The 16,441-nt window shown below is 34.4% G+C and overlaps 1 protein-coding gene across 23 annotated transcripts in view; it reads right to left on the bottom strand.

Annotated features, from left to right (window-relative positions):
• The window catches only part of LOC139141845 (adenylate kinase 9-like), a 46,077-nt gene that overhangs the window by 17,450 nt on the left and 12,186 nt on the right, over positions 1 to 16,441 (bottom strand). For 3 of the 23 annotated variants that reach the window (XM_070711538.1, XM_070711550.1, XM_070711545.1), the window contains 11 exons: positions 16,017 to 16,149; positions 14,031 to 14,045; positions 12,083 to 12,136; positions 10,718 to 10,897; positions 7,859 to 7,930; positions 7,153 to 7,393; positions 6,531 to 6,761; positions 6,077 to 6,112; positions 5,304 to 5,404; positions 3,485 to 3,535; positions 2,069 to 2,146 (listed from right to left, as the gene is read on the bottom strand). In XM_070711538.1, coding sequence (XP_070567639.1) covers positions 2,069 to 2,146; positions 3,485 to 3,535; positions 5,304 to 5,404; positions 6,077 to 6,112; positions 6,531 to 6,761; positions 7,153 to 7,393; positions 7,859 to 7,930; positions 10,718 to 10,897; positions 12,083 to 12,136; positions 14,031 to 14,045; positions 16,017 to 16,149 — 1,192 coding nt within the window. The remainder of the gene's footprint in view (positions 1 to 2,068; positions 2,147 to 3,484; positions 3,536 to 5,303; positions 5,405 to 6,076; positions 6,113 to 6,530; positions 6,762 to 7,152; positions 7,394 to 7,858; positions 7,931 to 10,717; positions 10,898 to 12,082; positions 12,137 to 14,030; positions 14,046 to 16,016; positions 16,150 to 16,441) is intronic. The other 20 variants (XM_070711549.1, XM_070711559.1, XM_070711561.1 and 17 more) reach the window with 15 other exon arrangements.

Raw genomic sequence — 16,441 nt, 5'->3', positions numbered from 1 at the left:
TTTGCCCTGCATGAAGCAATTGTATGATATAAATGTAAGCCTAACCATTTAGTCTGTTTCAATTTATAGATTGGATTATAACTTTTGCTTTTTTCAATTAAACTAATACTGTGTGATAAGTTTAAATTGATTAATATTGTGACTAAACTATACATGTAAATGTATGTAGGACCCCTTTCTCTTTTCAAAATGACAGCGATGATTTTAGAAGCCTTGATAAGCTGATCTGGAAAACACTGCTAACAGTTGTTTTCGTTATATCAATCATTGGAAATAAACCCTGGTTGTTGTATACATACATTGGAAACTGCCTATACCCTGCGACTGTGGAAATTTCATTTTTCTAATTAGTAATGTTCCTTTGTTCATAACCAGAGTCATATGATCAATCTGCAGTGTTTTTTTCTGTTGTAAATGTATTCTGTCTCTTGTTTGTGTTGAAAGTGTTAGCTAGAGTAAAGATAATCTGTACAGCAGGACATTTCACTGACGTGAAATTCTACAAAGATGTCATCATATTAACAAGCTGAATTGATAGAATGTTAGTAACAAATTTACAGAAAGCAATGCAATTCTACATGTTTACGGAAGTTTATATCAAACCAATCGACTTTGCAGAACAGAGATCACATTCTGTTGGTAAGGATATCACACATATTCTTTCATAGTTTCATTAAATTTACTTGTTGTATATTATTCAGTGGTCCTCTTTCAAAGAGCAAGGTATTTGAACTATCACTACTAAGATGCAGTCATTTGTAACTGTTTTCCACAGAAAGATGAGGACCTCAGTCATCAACAGAATGAGTACTGAGGAAGGTATGTGTTACCAACTCCAGAAATACTTTTACATATGAGAATTGTTATAGAAACCTGTATGAGATCTCTGTCAGCCAAATTGTATGGTTTGATAACACAATTACATCCAAACAGTTTCATCTTACAATACAGACATATGAGCCAAGAGTTGAGACAGTGTTGAAGTGGACATAAGGCTCTCCAACTTTTCATTTTTGCTGTCAAAATATTTCACTCCTTTGTCCCACATCTCGGATCTTATCAATTTTAAAGTCTCTCAGAAGCAGAGATTCAATTTCTTTAAGACAGAGCAGTTTTCTTCACACGTACACCCGGTTGATTATGGGACAGGAAGGATATTTCTATATCCATAAGATGAACTGTTTGACAGACCAGATAAATATTTGATGATATTTGAACTCATTGATGACAAACTCATATAACAAGGATTTCACTAACATATGGGATGATATCCATTTCACCAGATGAGACAAACACCTTGTAATTATCTTAATGCAAATATAGAGCTAATTAATGACTTGATTATCGAAACAAATGTTTGTACAAATTTTGCATGAGTTTGGATTATCAATGCTGTTGCTATTTTTATCCTTTTTTAAAGTGTTAGTCAGCATAATGTATGAGTCTGCTTACTGATTACTAAATTTGCTACTTCAAATGAAACCCTATGTCGCAAACCTGTTCCACTGTTTTCAATAAACAATACTTCCCTAGTTTTTTGTTTGCCAAAAGTAAATTGAGTGAATCAAGCTAGTTTATTAAATATTTCAATCACAAAATTTATAGCACAAATAAATAGGAAATACAACTTTCCTCAACAAAATAAATGATAGATTCTGGTTTATTATCAATATGTACTGCAAAAATAAATTTCTTTATTGAAAGAGCATGCATCTTTATAAGCAGTCTTCAAGGGTATAAATTGTGTGGAACAGGTTTGCAAAGAATTGAAAACAGGTTACTGATAACATCATTTGTGAAAGCAAAGTTAGTATGTATGAATGTAATACATAAAAAATAAAATGTCCCTGTAATGTAAGAAGTTTTATTAACAGAAATGCTAGAACAGAAATGACTATATTACTACATTATTATTGATGGACGTGAATTATGACATTCAGAATGAACACACATAACATTTCTATGATTACTACATCAAGCTATATCTACTTCTAATGTCTATACCCACAACCACCATACATCAGGAACATTTTAGATAGAAAAATTTGTGTAGTTTGTTTATGACTACCTGGTATGGGTGGCGGTTGAGTGTCAGTTGTGACCGCCGGAGTTTCAGTGTCAGCAGCAGTTGCAGCAGCAAGGCCAGCTTGGAATTGTAAGTAATGAAGAAATGGTGGAAAAGTCAATGAGTGGCGAAACATGCATGGAAAGAATTCACACCTCCCACCGTGCTGATTCACCCCTATTCTGACCAGTGGGATGGTGTATCCTTATTGAGTTTGTTTCAGAATGCAACATCTCTGTTGCAGAATAGGGGTGTCAGAAGAGTGAAGAGGGACTACTGTTGAGTGGTATGATTGATAATGAAAAATTGGCCCTTTTTCGACAAATAAGTCACATCAATTTTGCATTGGTATAGTCTTGTTTTGTGTTACAGTGACTTTGGTAGTGAGTAACATTGACTTTGGACGAACTATAGCTAATTGAATCAACTTCAACAGTAATCAGAGGAACTGGAAAGAAGTCTAATAATTCAGACAAAAGGGGTTTAAAGTTATATTGAAAGGTAAGGATATCAGACTGATACGATAATAAAAACAAACAATGATATGAAAAGTATGAAAAATGTACTAATATGAGATGTCAATTACAGCTCTTAGTATGAAGAATGGATGCACATGTTATTTGTAAAAGTTGTATGAAAGAAATGAGCATGTATGATATGATTTACACATTTAACATGAAAATGCTGATGATGGAATTCCAGTTGAACATACAAACTTCACATACGTAGCAAAAACATGAACATAATAACATTATGCTATAGCATGAAATGAAAACAACAATATTCTGACTTTGTACAATTGAGAACAGTTGAAAGTGACATAAATATTATGTTGAACACTTTTTTCTGACATAAAAAATTCACTGAACTCCAGCAGTGAAGGAAAATTTGGCAGGAAATTTGGTACAAATGAACTACTGAGAATTTCAGTACTGATGTATTTGCAGCTGGATAATTCGCAAGCACAATTTCATGATGACTACACTAGTCTACAATGATAGGTACCTGTAATGATTTTCAGTTGTGAAATTTGAGGTTTGAAATTTTCAGTTAAAAGTCAGAATACGGAAAAGGTAAAATGACAACAGCTTTTGATGATGGAATGATGTGGAATACAAACAGATAGCATATTGCAGAGAAGCAAGACAGCAGTCAGAATGTTCAGCTTATAGCACACCAATGGGTTGACTCTTATAGTACATAATTTTACATCATTTTAGTGTGACTATGTCGCCCCATGTTAGGTGGACACCTTATCATGGCATTGTCTTGGTGAAATATAAACCCAGTAGACAGGACTGTGGCCTCTTCTTGGACTATGAGTATTTTGAGAATTGGAGGAGCAGTGTGGAGATTATAGGAGTGAGGACAAGGAATTGTAAAGCAAAGGGCTGGAAATTTGAAGCAGGAGAAATTTACCTTCAGTCAATGAGTGCTCTCCTTCACCCTCACCCTCCTCTTTGCCTTCACCTTGTAGGAATAGAAAGCCAGGCTTGTCAACATCATGCAGTCACTTCAAGACTTCAATGACTTGCACAGTTTTCAAAACTATCAGAGCATTGCTTTGAGTGCTTGATACAAATTGTAACACATCTCAGACCGACAGAATGATTTGGTAAAATTTAGATGCATTGATGTTTTGGTTGAACAAACTAAAAAGTCTTTGAGTTAAGCGGATGCTTTTCAAATCAGATGTATATTGATGGTGACAAAACATTCTTTCCTTTCTGCCAGAGGACAGAGAAAGTAACTTTGGAATTAAATTATTTTGCATTTCTATCAAACAAGTAAAACTGATTTCTGAACTAAATTAGCATTAGAGAAGGCAAAGTATAGAATCAAATTTCCTTGCAAGTGTTTCTTTATGTCCATGTAACAAAAATTAATATGTACTGTGCAATTTTCTGGCCTTGCCTGATTTCATGAACTTTTGGTATTATATGAAATATTGTTACAGACAAATTGAACGATGAACAAAATCACGTACAAAGATTGATAGTGATGGAGTGAAACATAAATTAATTGACAGATGTCTATGTGCAGTTAGATGCAATACATGACCACATATATGACAGCGACTAGGGGTGTTTGGCAAAGTAACCGAAAATAGTAGTCGCAGTAATGTTGCATTTGTATCAAGTCACCCATAACATATGAGTACTCACTCACTACATGTGAGTACAATAAAACTCTGATAGCTTTGCAGCCAAGGAAACGTTGCATGCAAGATATTTTTGGGAAAATGAGGTTGAATCCGCAGGAATTGGATTTGAAAGTACAAAAGCATGCAAAAATATAAAGATAAACTGAACTCAAAAAAAATTGTATTAGTTCTGAAAATAATTTTGGAGATTGTGACTACTGAAATAATCATCTTGAAATAACTGGTATTGATATTGGTTACATGCAAGCTATACCAGTTAAAGGCTAATTCATAAACTTATATTTTGTTTTGGATTTGGTATTCATGCATTTCTGTCATGCAATTCAAATCTCCAAAGCATGCACAGTATATAGCCATAAAATTAATCCAATTTTGAAAACATCAAACAAGACCAATTGATAAATATGTAATGAATGGGACACTTTTGCTGGAAAACAAGATGTGAATCAGTTCAATAGATTATATGTCATAAAGTTTGCAAAGAAATGAACACATTTTACTGTAAAATCATATGAATATATCATGTTCATCCACTGTAGTACATTTGGAAATGACAATGTCATTTTACTATCGCTACTCTGATACAGAGATTTGTATGATCACAGTATCATACAAGAAATTCAACTCTATCAAATAAGCTGTGAAGAGACAGTGGCACATGTACAAAACATAGGTGGAGTAGTAAATGCTTACATGTAGATTTTCACTCAAACACGTTGCAAAATTGTTCAGTCAAATGGACCCCCTCCCATAGACATGTATATAATGGTACTTCAACTAATGTTGTGACAAATGCAATATCAGAGGCTGTGAAACAATATTTGTGCGATAATACAAATATAATGTGATAAGTTACTGATGCCGACAATTCTATATCAAGGGGTAAGAGAAAATAACATGGAATACTGGAGTAGCCGAGAAAATCAAAATGTATCTCAAGTGTATGCTTGAAAACTTTGTTTTTCTGGATAAATACAAGAAAGTGTAAATTTCTAGTGGTATTGCAAACTTTCTTGCATTACAATATCCACCTGAAATAAATTTTGTTTTTTTCACATGTTCTGATGTTTTTACCTTCACTTTCTTCCCCTTCCTCAATTCTCCGACGTCTGCGTTCCTCCTCTTCAGCACGTCTCCTTTCTTCCTCTTCTTGGCGTTCCCTCTCAGCTTCAAGTCTGTAAAGTTGATGGAAATCTTGCTGCATCAATGAATTCTGAACTTTGACTTTAAAGTCAACAGCCTCTGAGCTGGATACTAGATCATCACCATGAATGGTACCTAAAAGATGATCTTAAACTTTTCGAATTCTTCAACTTTTTCAAATATCCCTTTCAACTTTATTCCCTTTTGTAAAAGACCTACGCATTTTTTTTAAAACATTGAGATTTGACAAAAGAGATGATAAAATTAAAGGGAAAAGTACAATAAATATTATATCTTGATTGTATGTGTGTTGAGTGTGAATGTGAAGACTGAAATCAACATGTAATGACATGTGTGAATGTGCTGATTTTGCATGCACACACATAAACACACTCTTGCAGGGAAAAGGGTGTTTGTGAATATTGCATCTGCATCACACTTTCAGTTTGTCTCAGCTAGGGAGTCTTCAAACCAACAGTCAAGCACACACGTCTTGGTCATATGACTGCTTTTAACAGATGAGAAATACAGCTAACAAATATGGTATGATGAGGCCACCTAGCTGAGCCAATCTGAATAATCTTGTGATGGGGAAAAAACAGAACCATATGGTAGCTGAAGAGGGAGAGAGACGTTGGTGAGGGGAACACTTGCAAGCAATCTGTGGAACACGTGGGATATACTTTGCAGGGCACACAAATTACCTATTCTCTGCCATATCATCATCTTGATCAACTGGGCTGTATACAGGTAACAAAGGGTACACAGGATGAACCACAAAAATATCTCATAGTCAAGGATGTATCAAAGAATTCCATACACAGCCATGGGGAGATACCATGCATTTCTTATTTCTTTAAGTTGTAAAATCACATACAGTACACATGCACAGTATACCTGTAGTATCATTGGGTATTGAAATATTACAACACCCTGAAATAAACTCTAATATTATCTTAAGTAGGGTGTGAGCTAGGTTTTGAGTTTTCTGTTGGTATAGGATAGAGCATCCATAAACCAACCACAGCCTTTCCTTTCAAAACTATTAACAATATCAGTATTATGAGTAGTGTCTATGTCATTAATGTAATTTTTACTGTCAGTCAGTGAATAATCATGACAGACATCTATTTACAATGAATACTAATTTCATCATACCTGGCTGCCTCATCACGTCTTGCCTTCTCTTTTGCTTCTTCCTCCAGTCGAATCTTAATTTTCTCATCAATTTCAGCTCTATTTAGCTTGTACCAGCGTTTCAGCAGCATCGTACCGCCCTCGCTGGCATCTCTCAGATATATGATCTCATCTGGCATCAGACCCCTGTCAATCATGACAGTCCACTGGTCACGTGTGCTGGGGAAATTGTCCAGAATCCAACCACCAGCACTGCAAAACAAAGAAAAGCATGCAGTCACATGATAAACATCTGAGGTAAAATCTGTATGTGCCAATGACAAGGGATCCTTATCATTAGATTTTCACACTTAACCCTTTCACCACCATGGTTTGACCCAAACCTATTGTTATCAATGGTGAGTGTGGACCTGTTTACAGGCCATTGGAGTGAACAGGTTGAACAATATTATTGATACACTTTCCATATCATTTGAGTTTCAAACACCATATTAATTATTATATAAAAATAATATTAGTATTCTGCTTAAATTTCATGAAGATATGTTGAAACAAGTTTTTTTTAGGTCTTTGTAATAACAAGACAAGTTGTGATGACCCATATTTTTAACATTAAATTCTACACATGTAAATATATACATACATTGGTCCAAAGGGGTCTCGTTTCTTCAGTTCTTTATGGACGTTGTTGATGGCTTCCTCCATGGCATCGATGTATTGTTCTGGACTCAGTGTGTAAGTCTGTTGTTCAGCATCCTTTACGGCTGCTTCCACCAGGGCGATGACCTCTGGGTGATTTGCATCAACCACTACTTCTGCTTTTGGAGCAACTCGGGGTGTAGATGCAATTGATGTATCATCTCCAGTGACTGCACCTTCCTCAACTATAAAACAAAGTAAGTTTAAACCTCAAGTTACACTTAATGTACGCCACTGATAGAAAAGGAACAGCAGAGTATTTACACTTTGAAACCACAGATCATCATATCTACCGGTACCTGAATGATCCAATGGGGTAAGACACAATAAGGTGAAGAACTAATGGACCACTGGATTCTTATGTTGACACATTTCTAAGAACTTTGCACATTCATGTATCTCTGCCGACATGTATGTATATAAATAAACTTACTGCCCAAAGTTAAGATATATTTCAAGATCTATCACTACCACTACCACATATACACAGTATCTAGAAATTGGTTTGAACTAGTTCAAAAAAATGAAAATAATTTTTGTTCAACAGTATCAGTTCTACAGTTCAGCAGTATCAATGTAAACTTTCAGTAGAATTCCATTGTTTCCAACAGGAAACATGGATAGTACATCTGGATCTCTTTACTGCGTACCTTTAGAGCCTTCTGCTTCTGCCTGGCCATCACCTTCCTTAGCTTCACCTTCAGTTTTTACACTGGTCTTTTCTGTAGCAGAAATTTGGACATGAATTTTGAATGATAGTGTTCTACCATGAGTTGCCAGAAATCAGGTTGCTAGTCTTAGGGCAGAGGGAATATGCTACATTCTCTTCAGTTGAGTATTCAAAACATAATTACACATACTTGCTTGGTTTTATTTTTGCATGATATTTTGCGTCAAGTAGAATTCAAAATGTCATCAATGAACAGGAATCAGGCCTTTTCATTTGTGGTTGTGATTTATCTCCACAGAATTCATTCTTCTGGCAGAATTTTGTCTTTTGGTTTAGACACTGAACAAGACAGAATACCAACAATTTACACTGACTACTATTTCCACCTTTTGCAATTAGGCTAGGCTTTCAGGCCACATTCATTGACATCATTATACAGGTAGGCCGATATTCATGCAAATGGAGCAATAGGGTGGATACAGTCAATCCAAAATCCCTGTCTGTGTAGCATAACCCCTTGTGAAGAAACAAACTCACAAACAAACACTGAAGTATTCTTCAGTGGAGGAGAGAGGACAGAGATTAACAATGAAACAAACACCTTACATCCCCTACAAGACAAGAACAGAGTTGAAAGATGATGTAGTTACATTTGTAATATCACATCACCTGATGAAAAGAAAGAGTTACATTTAGCACGCTGTATCAAGAAAGAAGTTACATACATAACATTAATTTAAACTAGCACAACATATATATTCTTCACTGCACCACTCATATGACAAAAGTTACAGCTCTTTAAAATATGCTTCATAATTTCCTCTTAGCCCATTACATTGACCGGATTTGTTCCCAACACTGGCAAGTCGTATGACTAGAATGCAAAACTGTATTACTTTTATGCCAATTTTGCTGCTTATGTTGATATGTTCCTAAATGTGCATGGCTAAATTGATATGCAAAAACCCATTACTTTTATGCAAATTTCAATCTTTTTATGTAAAGTTGCTTATACACTTTTATAATAGTGCAAACATGAATATTACTTTTACGCATATTTCACAATTGATAGAAGAATACTGTAACTCTTTACTGTGAAAGACAAAGCACTTGTGTCTAGATTTTTTATATATAAATATTAACCGGAAGTTAAATTGTTCAGTGTGTTTCTGACAGAAATATAACAGAATGATATGATTTGACAAGATGGAGCTGCTAGAGATCTCAGCAAGAAAGCACAAAGTGCTTGAAGTTGATAAGAAGAAAATTCATCGATTTTGATTCACTGCAAGAAAGATTCAAATTGTTTTCTGTGAATATGATCTGCTTTCCTGACAAATAATTTTATCCCCTTTGTTGATCGACTTGAAAGTATACACAATTTATTCCTGGAGTATAATGATATCCTATCATGACTCTAATTGAACAGTGTAGACTTACAGTATTTGAAGTTTTGGATACTTAATTCAATAGCAGATCAAGTTCACAGATGGAAAGATGTCAGTGCGTAATTTGTAAAATTATGACAGTATTTTCCGATCTTTTTAAAACGCTTTCAATTCCAGACTTTGTCAAGCCCAACTAATTTCGATGACGGGGTTTTACAAATACCAATACCAATACATAAGAATGTAAGAATGAAAGGGTTTACATAGCATTGTCAGCGGAAGGGAAAAGTAAAACACAGCTTCAGCATGAAGTCTGATACAGTATTTCATATTTCTGCATTCTAACAGGCAAACTAATTCCTGTGTGTGATAGGACTGCCTAAATGGGATTTAGCACAGCTGGGAGATATTTGAATGTTTACTGAAGAACACCTGGTATTGTTCACAGCTGATGTATAGTAAAGTACAGTTTGAACCCTGTTGAGAGCAACAATCAGCCAAGAGCAAAACTGAAAACAAACAGATGTGAGCCAAGACAGCCAGCCATAGTACAAGCCAATGCAGTTAGCATTTACAGTCAAAGCTAAAGTCTTTTAAAGTTTGAGAAAAACAGTCAGACTGCTCATCATAGCTGACTTAAGGAAGCAGTCTAAAGCTGGATGAAGTAAAAGTGTTTATTAGAAAACAATGATAAATGTCCTTGAAAGCAAAACATTTGGCAGCACTTTACAGCTAGAGAGAAAATATGAAAAGGTCATTATGGAAAAGCCAGAAGTATGGTAACAAATCAGTGAAGTTCTTCTAAGAAGGCATAGATGCAACATGAAGAATTTCATTCGTGAGTAGCTGCTGTAGCTTTCAAAAACATATTGCTGGCTATGCATCAGATTGAAAAGCTGTACTGATATAGATAGTTGTTGGAGAAGTACCGGTAAGTAAAATGGGTATGTTTATGGGCAGGCTCTGCATAATATAGTACAGGGACTTAGTGAACTCCTCACAAATTGTAGCTACTGAGATTGCACAGAGTTGCTACAACAATACATGCTAGTGAACTTCACAGTAGCAAGCAAAAGAAGAGTTGCATGTAACATGTGTTTTGCTTATTGTTGCTGACAGCAGCAACTATGAAAACTGTCACTTTTAACAGTGAGCAGGGAAGTGCTTGATATGGGAATAATATTTGGGTAACAGGGAAAAATAAAAGCAGGAATATTGACCATATGTGCTAAGCAAAGAAATGACAAAATGCAAATGACATTTACTTCTACATGTATGGTGCATAAGCAAAAAGCAAAAAGCATTCTGTGCAACTTATGTGTGAACAGCAAACAGCAATCAACTGCAGCCTGTGAAGGGTGTGGCAATACAGATATGGAAACTTTACAGCAAAATTTTTTTACATGAGTATATGTATCATTTTTGTCTCAGACTAGGGTTACGGGCAATACCTTCATCCACAGGCTGATCATTTTCAGTTTCAGATTTCTCTTTGTCAGTTTCAGTTTGATCATTTCTTTCGTGATCAGTATCACTCTGATCAGTTCTTTCTCTATCGGTATCAGCGGCAGCCATTGCCTCACCCTGATCTGTTTCACCAACATCCGTGGTTTCTTTGCCCGTTTGATCATCTAGTCATCACCAAAGAGAAGGCATGCAATGGTAACAAGCAACATGCATGAGACTAAGTACATGGTGATAGGAAGTTGCAGAGACAATATACATAAGACGTGCAGTCCTCGATAATATTTCACCAGTTAAGACACATATGAGTAAACCTACACTGGTACGTATTACTGTACATTTGTTACAATTGAAATGAAGCAAAAATGTAATACATTTGCACTAATGGAAAAGAATAGATTTTAAATTATGTTCCTTTTAAGAAGAAGATATTGTGAAATGATAAGATATTTATGTTGTGATTTACATATATCCCATGCATGTTACACCAAGCAATTGCTGAGTATTATGGTATTGTGATTTTATTTGTCTTAATCAACATCACTGCTTTGCATGGTGATATCAACTAAGACAATCAGTTTGACCCTTTCAATGCTGTACTATACTCTAACATCCACTGTGTTCAGGGTAGATGTTGGACCAGTGTACAGTGATATGGGGGTGAAAGGGTTCATACTTCACATACAGAGTAATAATGGTGAACTACACGGAATATAAATGTACAATGTACATTTTTAACAATATCTGATTTTACATTTGAAGGTTCTGATTCTATATTCATTCATTTCATGAACATTCTCATGTAATATATTTTTGATGAAAACTTCTTTCTTTTGGAAAATCTGACTTATTATGAATATATTGATTTATTGATTGTATTGTCATAATGCATGTATGCAGTATGTGATATGATTGAATATAAACATGTAATGGACTGTCTGGGCCTAAAATGTTTTGGCTAACATCTTATCACTAACTGATTGCTGGATACTGCTAATATCTTGTCGCTGACTGTTTGCTGGTTAATGCAATATCTGTGAATGGGAAATGTTAATTGTGCATTTATACTGAAATCAATGTCGCTGAGCATTGAAGTCTTGCATCTTCATATTTGTGTCTCACACTTTGGATGATAAAGTTGACTGACATTATTCAGGAACTTGTCTTGTTTTTATATCAAAATGTCTCGCATTGTTCTGATGAAAATCACATTCAAAGTACATATTCATACTTTGAGGGTTTATGTGAACTGATATGTCAAAAGTCTATCGACACAAATGTACAGGACTTCAGAACTAAGCATTTGATTGGTGCATAGTTGTGCAGTGTCAGTGAAATGTACATGTGTGTACCTTCCGTTTTCCCCTCTGGTTCAGTGTCATGAGCTGCCTCCTCCAAGTCTGAACCTGAAACCCGACAGATGAAACAGAATATGCCATGGTGAGCTGACAATGACATGTGACGTGACATGAACAAGGTACAGGTGCATGCAACAATATCACAGACCATGCACTGATACAGACAACATTTGCCTATCATTCTTTTCACACAACTTGATGATCAAACAAGTTTCAAACAAGTTCAAATGCATGCAATTTTAACTTATAAGTATTACATTTTAATATATCATTGATCAGTTTTTGTAGTTTCACTGTACATAACATTCATCCAATATTTGCACAGTTCATCAAGTTTTGTAGGAAAACTATTTTACTGTTCATATATTTTGAACCAAGGGTTTGATTCCAATATTTTACACCTAAATATTATTCAAATTTGCTGATGCATATCGCTTTGTTAATAAAAAGTTGAATCAATTTGTGAAAAAAACTGAGATCAATTTAGTTGTGTTTTGCAACAGTTAAATTATTTGAATTGACATGTAAATCCTTTCATTACATATCTGTAGACTTCAACATTTTATTACATTTAATATTAATGATGGCTTTGGCAAAGTATTTTCAGGAGCAAATCCATAAACACAAATCATCCATGCATGAAGCTACAAATCATACTGTATTAATATCACCTATCCATACATTCAATAGTAAAATATGTGCAGCATTCCATGCAATTTAATACATACAATCAGGACCATTCCATTGTATTGGCAGATTAGGGGTATAAGGGTTCTTTTTTATTGCCAGGTTGCTGTTATGTACTTATTTATAAGTTTTAAGGAATTGTGCATTTGTAATACATTAGAATCAATGGCAGGTATCTCTTCATTAAAAATCATCAGTGTCAAAATGATAAGGGGGTATTGTTTCTATAGCAACAACAGACCTTGCTTTATTCCATCATACACTTGCATTTTTTCTTTTAATTTTGTAAATTCGTGGCATGATCAGTCTTTTAACAAATTAATATTTACAGCCTGATTTTTAAATGACATTATTTATGATCAATGACACTTCATGTTTATAAAAAAGACTCAATTGATATTTAAGACTTGGCAAGATTAAATCAAGATTAATTAAGATTAAATGTTTCTCATATGGATGAAAATGCTCAGAGAAAATGTTTTTAATTATTTTCCCTTCATGAAATACGATTGCTACCTACAGTTTAATTGCATTTTGAGGTAAAATAAAGCATCATCAATTTCATATCAATGATAGCAAAAGGTATTGCCAAAATGTGCTTGTCAATCAATCGTTTGATCAGAAATATTTTCTCAATGATAAAATAATTTCCTGACACAGAGAGCCATAGAACAAGAACAAAGATGTAGCTTGTAAGTGGAAGTGAGAATTTTGGACAAGGCAGATTACCTTCAAAACCCTGATACTAATGCAGTAGATCTTTTACCCAAGATGCATTTGGACATTGTTTGATTTCAGAAGCAAACATATTTTAAGCTGCTGGGTAATAGGATATGATAAAGCTGTGAAGTCAAATTTTCCCATTTGTTTGAACAAGACGCACATATTTTGACCACTATGTACAAACATTGCCATTTGTTTTTAATTTAGAATTAAACTGTAGACACAGTGTTGATTTATGGTACATTATTTTGGTATTCATTAAACCAGCAAGTGCACATCATGAAAGGTCTGCCATGCATGTGAGCTTAGTGTGTATTCATGTGTTGCAGTGAATTCATGCTGCACAATTTGAAATGCTTTCATTCACAACTCATACCAGTGATTTGTATTGATAAGTGAGCACTCCTTTATGCGTGCAAAATTAAGTATCTCAAACATAAAAGGAAAACATAAATAATGGTATTTAACTTATTACAAATATAAAGCATAAATATTTTGATGCAAAAAACAGTTAATACATTGATTCCCTTACCACTGTCAGAGTTTACTGGGTTAGAAGGAAAAAAGAAAAACAACAGAAATAATGACAAACAGAAATCAACATCACATGAATTCAGTGTCATTGAGTTCAACAAATTATCCTTCACATGAACAACTATAAATTGTGTATGTGAACAGAATTAGCCCCACCATAAGTGTTTGTAAAATCTGTGTCCAGTATGTGCAACATTGTGGTATTACAACTGAAGTTTACCAGCTAGTTAGTGGAACAGATGATAGTGAAATCTGATTTGTGATTTGTGCCAAACAAGATTTAGAAGAATAAATTTTGTAGAAATTCAAGACCAAAAGATTCACACCATTCAGACTAAGGAGAGATAATCAATACACTAGAATCGATGCAAAACTCCTATACTGCTACAGCTTGATTAAGATGGATTGTTCTGAACTGAGAGAGTTGTTATTCAAATTCTGGTCAGTGTGCCTCTGAGCTGATTTGACATGCCACTGACCCCAGAATGTACCCTTTGATGGAACAAAAGTTAACCCACTTTATTCAGTTTATGACTTGTGAGTTGAGAACTGACTCAAGGTAATTTTGAGAAATTCTTAAACCAACTCAAAGAATTCAGAAACCTTAAAGTGCACATCGACACAACATGTAGTGTAATTTCAGCAGTCATGTGTTCTTGGAAGAGATGTTTTCAAGCATACAATCTGAACATCACACAATGTATATCAAAGATGTACTTTCAATGTCAAATAATAAAATAGACCACATTTTACATATACTGTATATGTACATGGTGTATCCAATATGTGTGTAGTTAAATACCGTAATACATAAACTGTATTTTGCACATTCTAATCTTGCTTAATTTTTTTATCATAGACAGTAACTTTCTTCACTGTGTATTTATTTCTATTAGATATTTAAGTATATACACACCAGCAGGCTTTGGAGGCCAGGATGTTATTGGGTGAAAACTGACAAGTGCCAATCAAGACATCAACAAAGGCACAAACTGACAAAGCAAAGTAACTATCATTATGACTTTAAAATTTGGCTATTCAAACCACTAACATACCATCATCTACATTGTCAGGACGAAATTGTAAAGAGGAAGATAGATAGATGAAGAAAATCAGTTCAGCTCCATTATGAATACATTTAGATTTTTTAACTTTCTAAACATATGAATAAATGAAACATCCAATATGTGAGTTGCATAACTTATGAATTCAAGTCTGATCATTTAAAATTTAGGTGAATTCAGTTGATTTTGATATCTTTGAAGAAGTTTATTTCTTGTGTTTCATTTGAGAGCCAAGCCAAATGCAGCTTTTGGTATGTTGTATTTATTTGAAGTTTTGAAAAGCTACTACTTTAGTAACTGTGTGGCCAGAATGAATACAAAACCTAAGACTATGGGAGATTATGATTTATTGTGCAAGCTTTGCTATATGGTTCATCACATTCCTGGATGCTTTGGTCTTCAATTCTAATATTGTGTTGACAATTCAAATGAACATTTCAATGGGATTTACAGTGTCGATGCAGCAATACATTACCTGAACTTAAAATGCCTGATTTCAAACTGAAAACTTCGACATGTATGGCTGTATCCATGTCTTTACATACATGAGTGTTTATTATGATGCATTTTTACTTCTGGTCATAGTGACAACAGGATTGTGTGTTGCTAGTGTGTAGTTGTATTACAATCACTTGAAAAATTTTTTGTGATACAGTGTAGTAGGCACACGGTTTGAAAATGCAATCATACTCTCTGTTGTTCATTAATTGAACTCCGTTGAAGGAAAAGTTTTGTGGCTGAAATACAAATCATCTCTCAATGTAACACAGTTCATTCATAAAATCAATGGATCAAAGGGTGAAAACACTGATAACAAATCTATGAACTCAGAGAAATTTCAATTCATTTCTTTATACCTGGCGGCAACAGAACTTCAATAAAAATTAAAAATATATATAATTAAAAAGAGGTGCACTTACTTTCTTCTTTTTCTTTAAGTTTTGTTCTGACATTTATAATGGCTGTCTCTGTAGCTTCCTCTCTGGCTAGCTGTACTTGTTTTTCTTTGTGGGCTTCCATCCTAGGTTTGATTATTTCATCCATGTCTAATACCTGTGTGGCAAATCAACATGAAAAAAGACACTACATCTCAGCTAGGTTGTATTTGTTTCACAAGGCGCTGTACTATACTGTAGTGGTTTCTTAGCATGTCATACAAGTGACATAGTGAAAGGAATTTTGAAAACTGACTTCTGTACAAATGACTGATGACAGACTGGGTAAACATTTGGTTTGGAAACCTATCCTTTGAATGCTATCAAATCCAGCTTTTCAAAAGATTTGCTTCCCTGCTAATCATTGTTGCTCAAACTCAAACGAATGGCATCTCGTTATTTTCAGATGA

The sequence above is a fragment of the Ptychodera flava genome, chromosome 10 (genome assembly GCF_041260155.1).
Source record: "Ptychodera flava strain L36383 chromosome 10, AS_Pfla_20210202, whole genome shotgun sequence".
Classification (NCBI taxonomy): Eukaryota; Metazoa; Hemichordata; class Enteropneusta; family Ptychoderidae; genus Ptychodera; species Ptychodera flava.
Note: the sequence above shows the minus strand (reverse complement) of the source record. Positions and strands in the feature narration are given on the sequence as shown.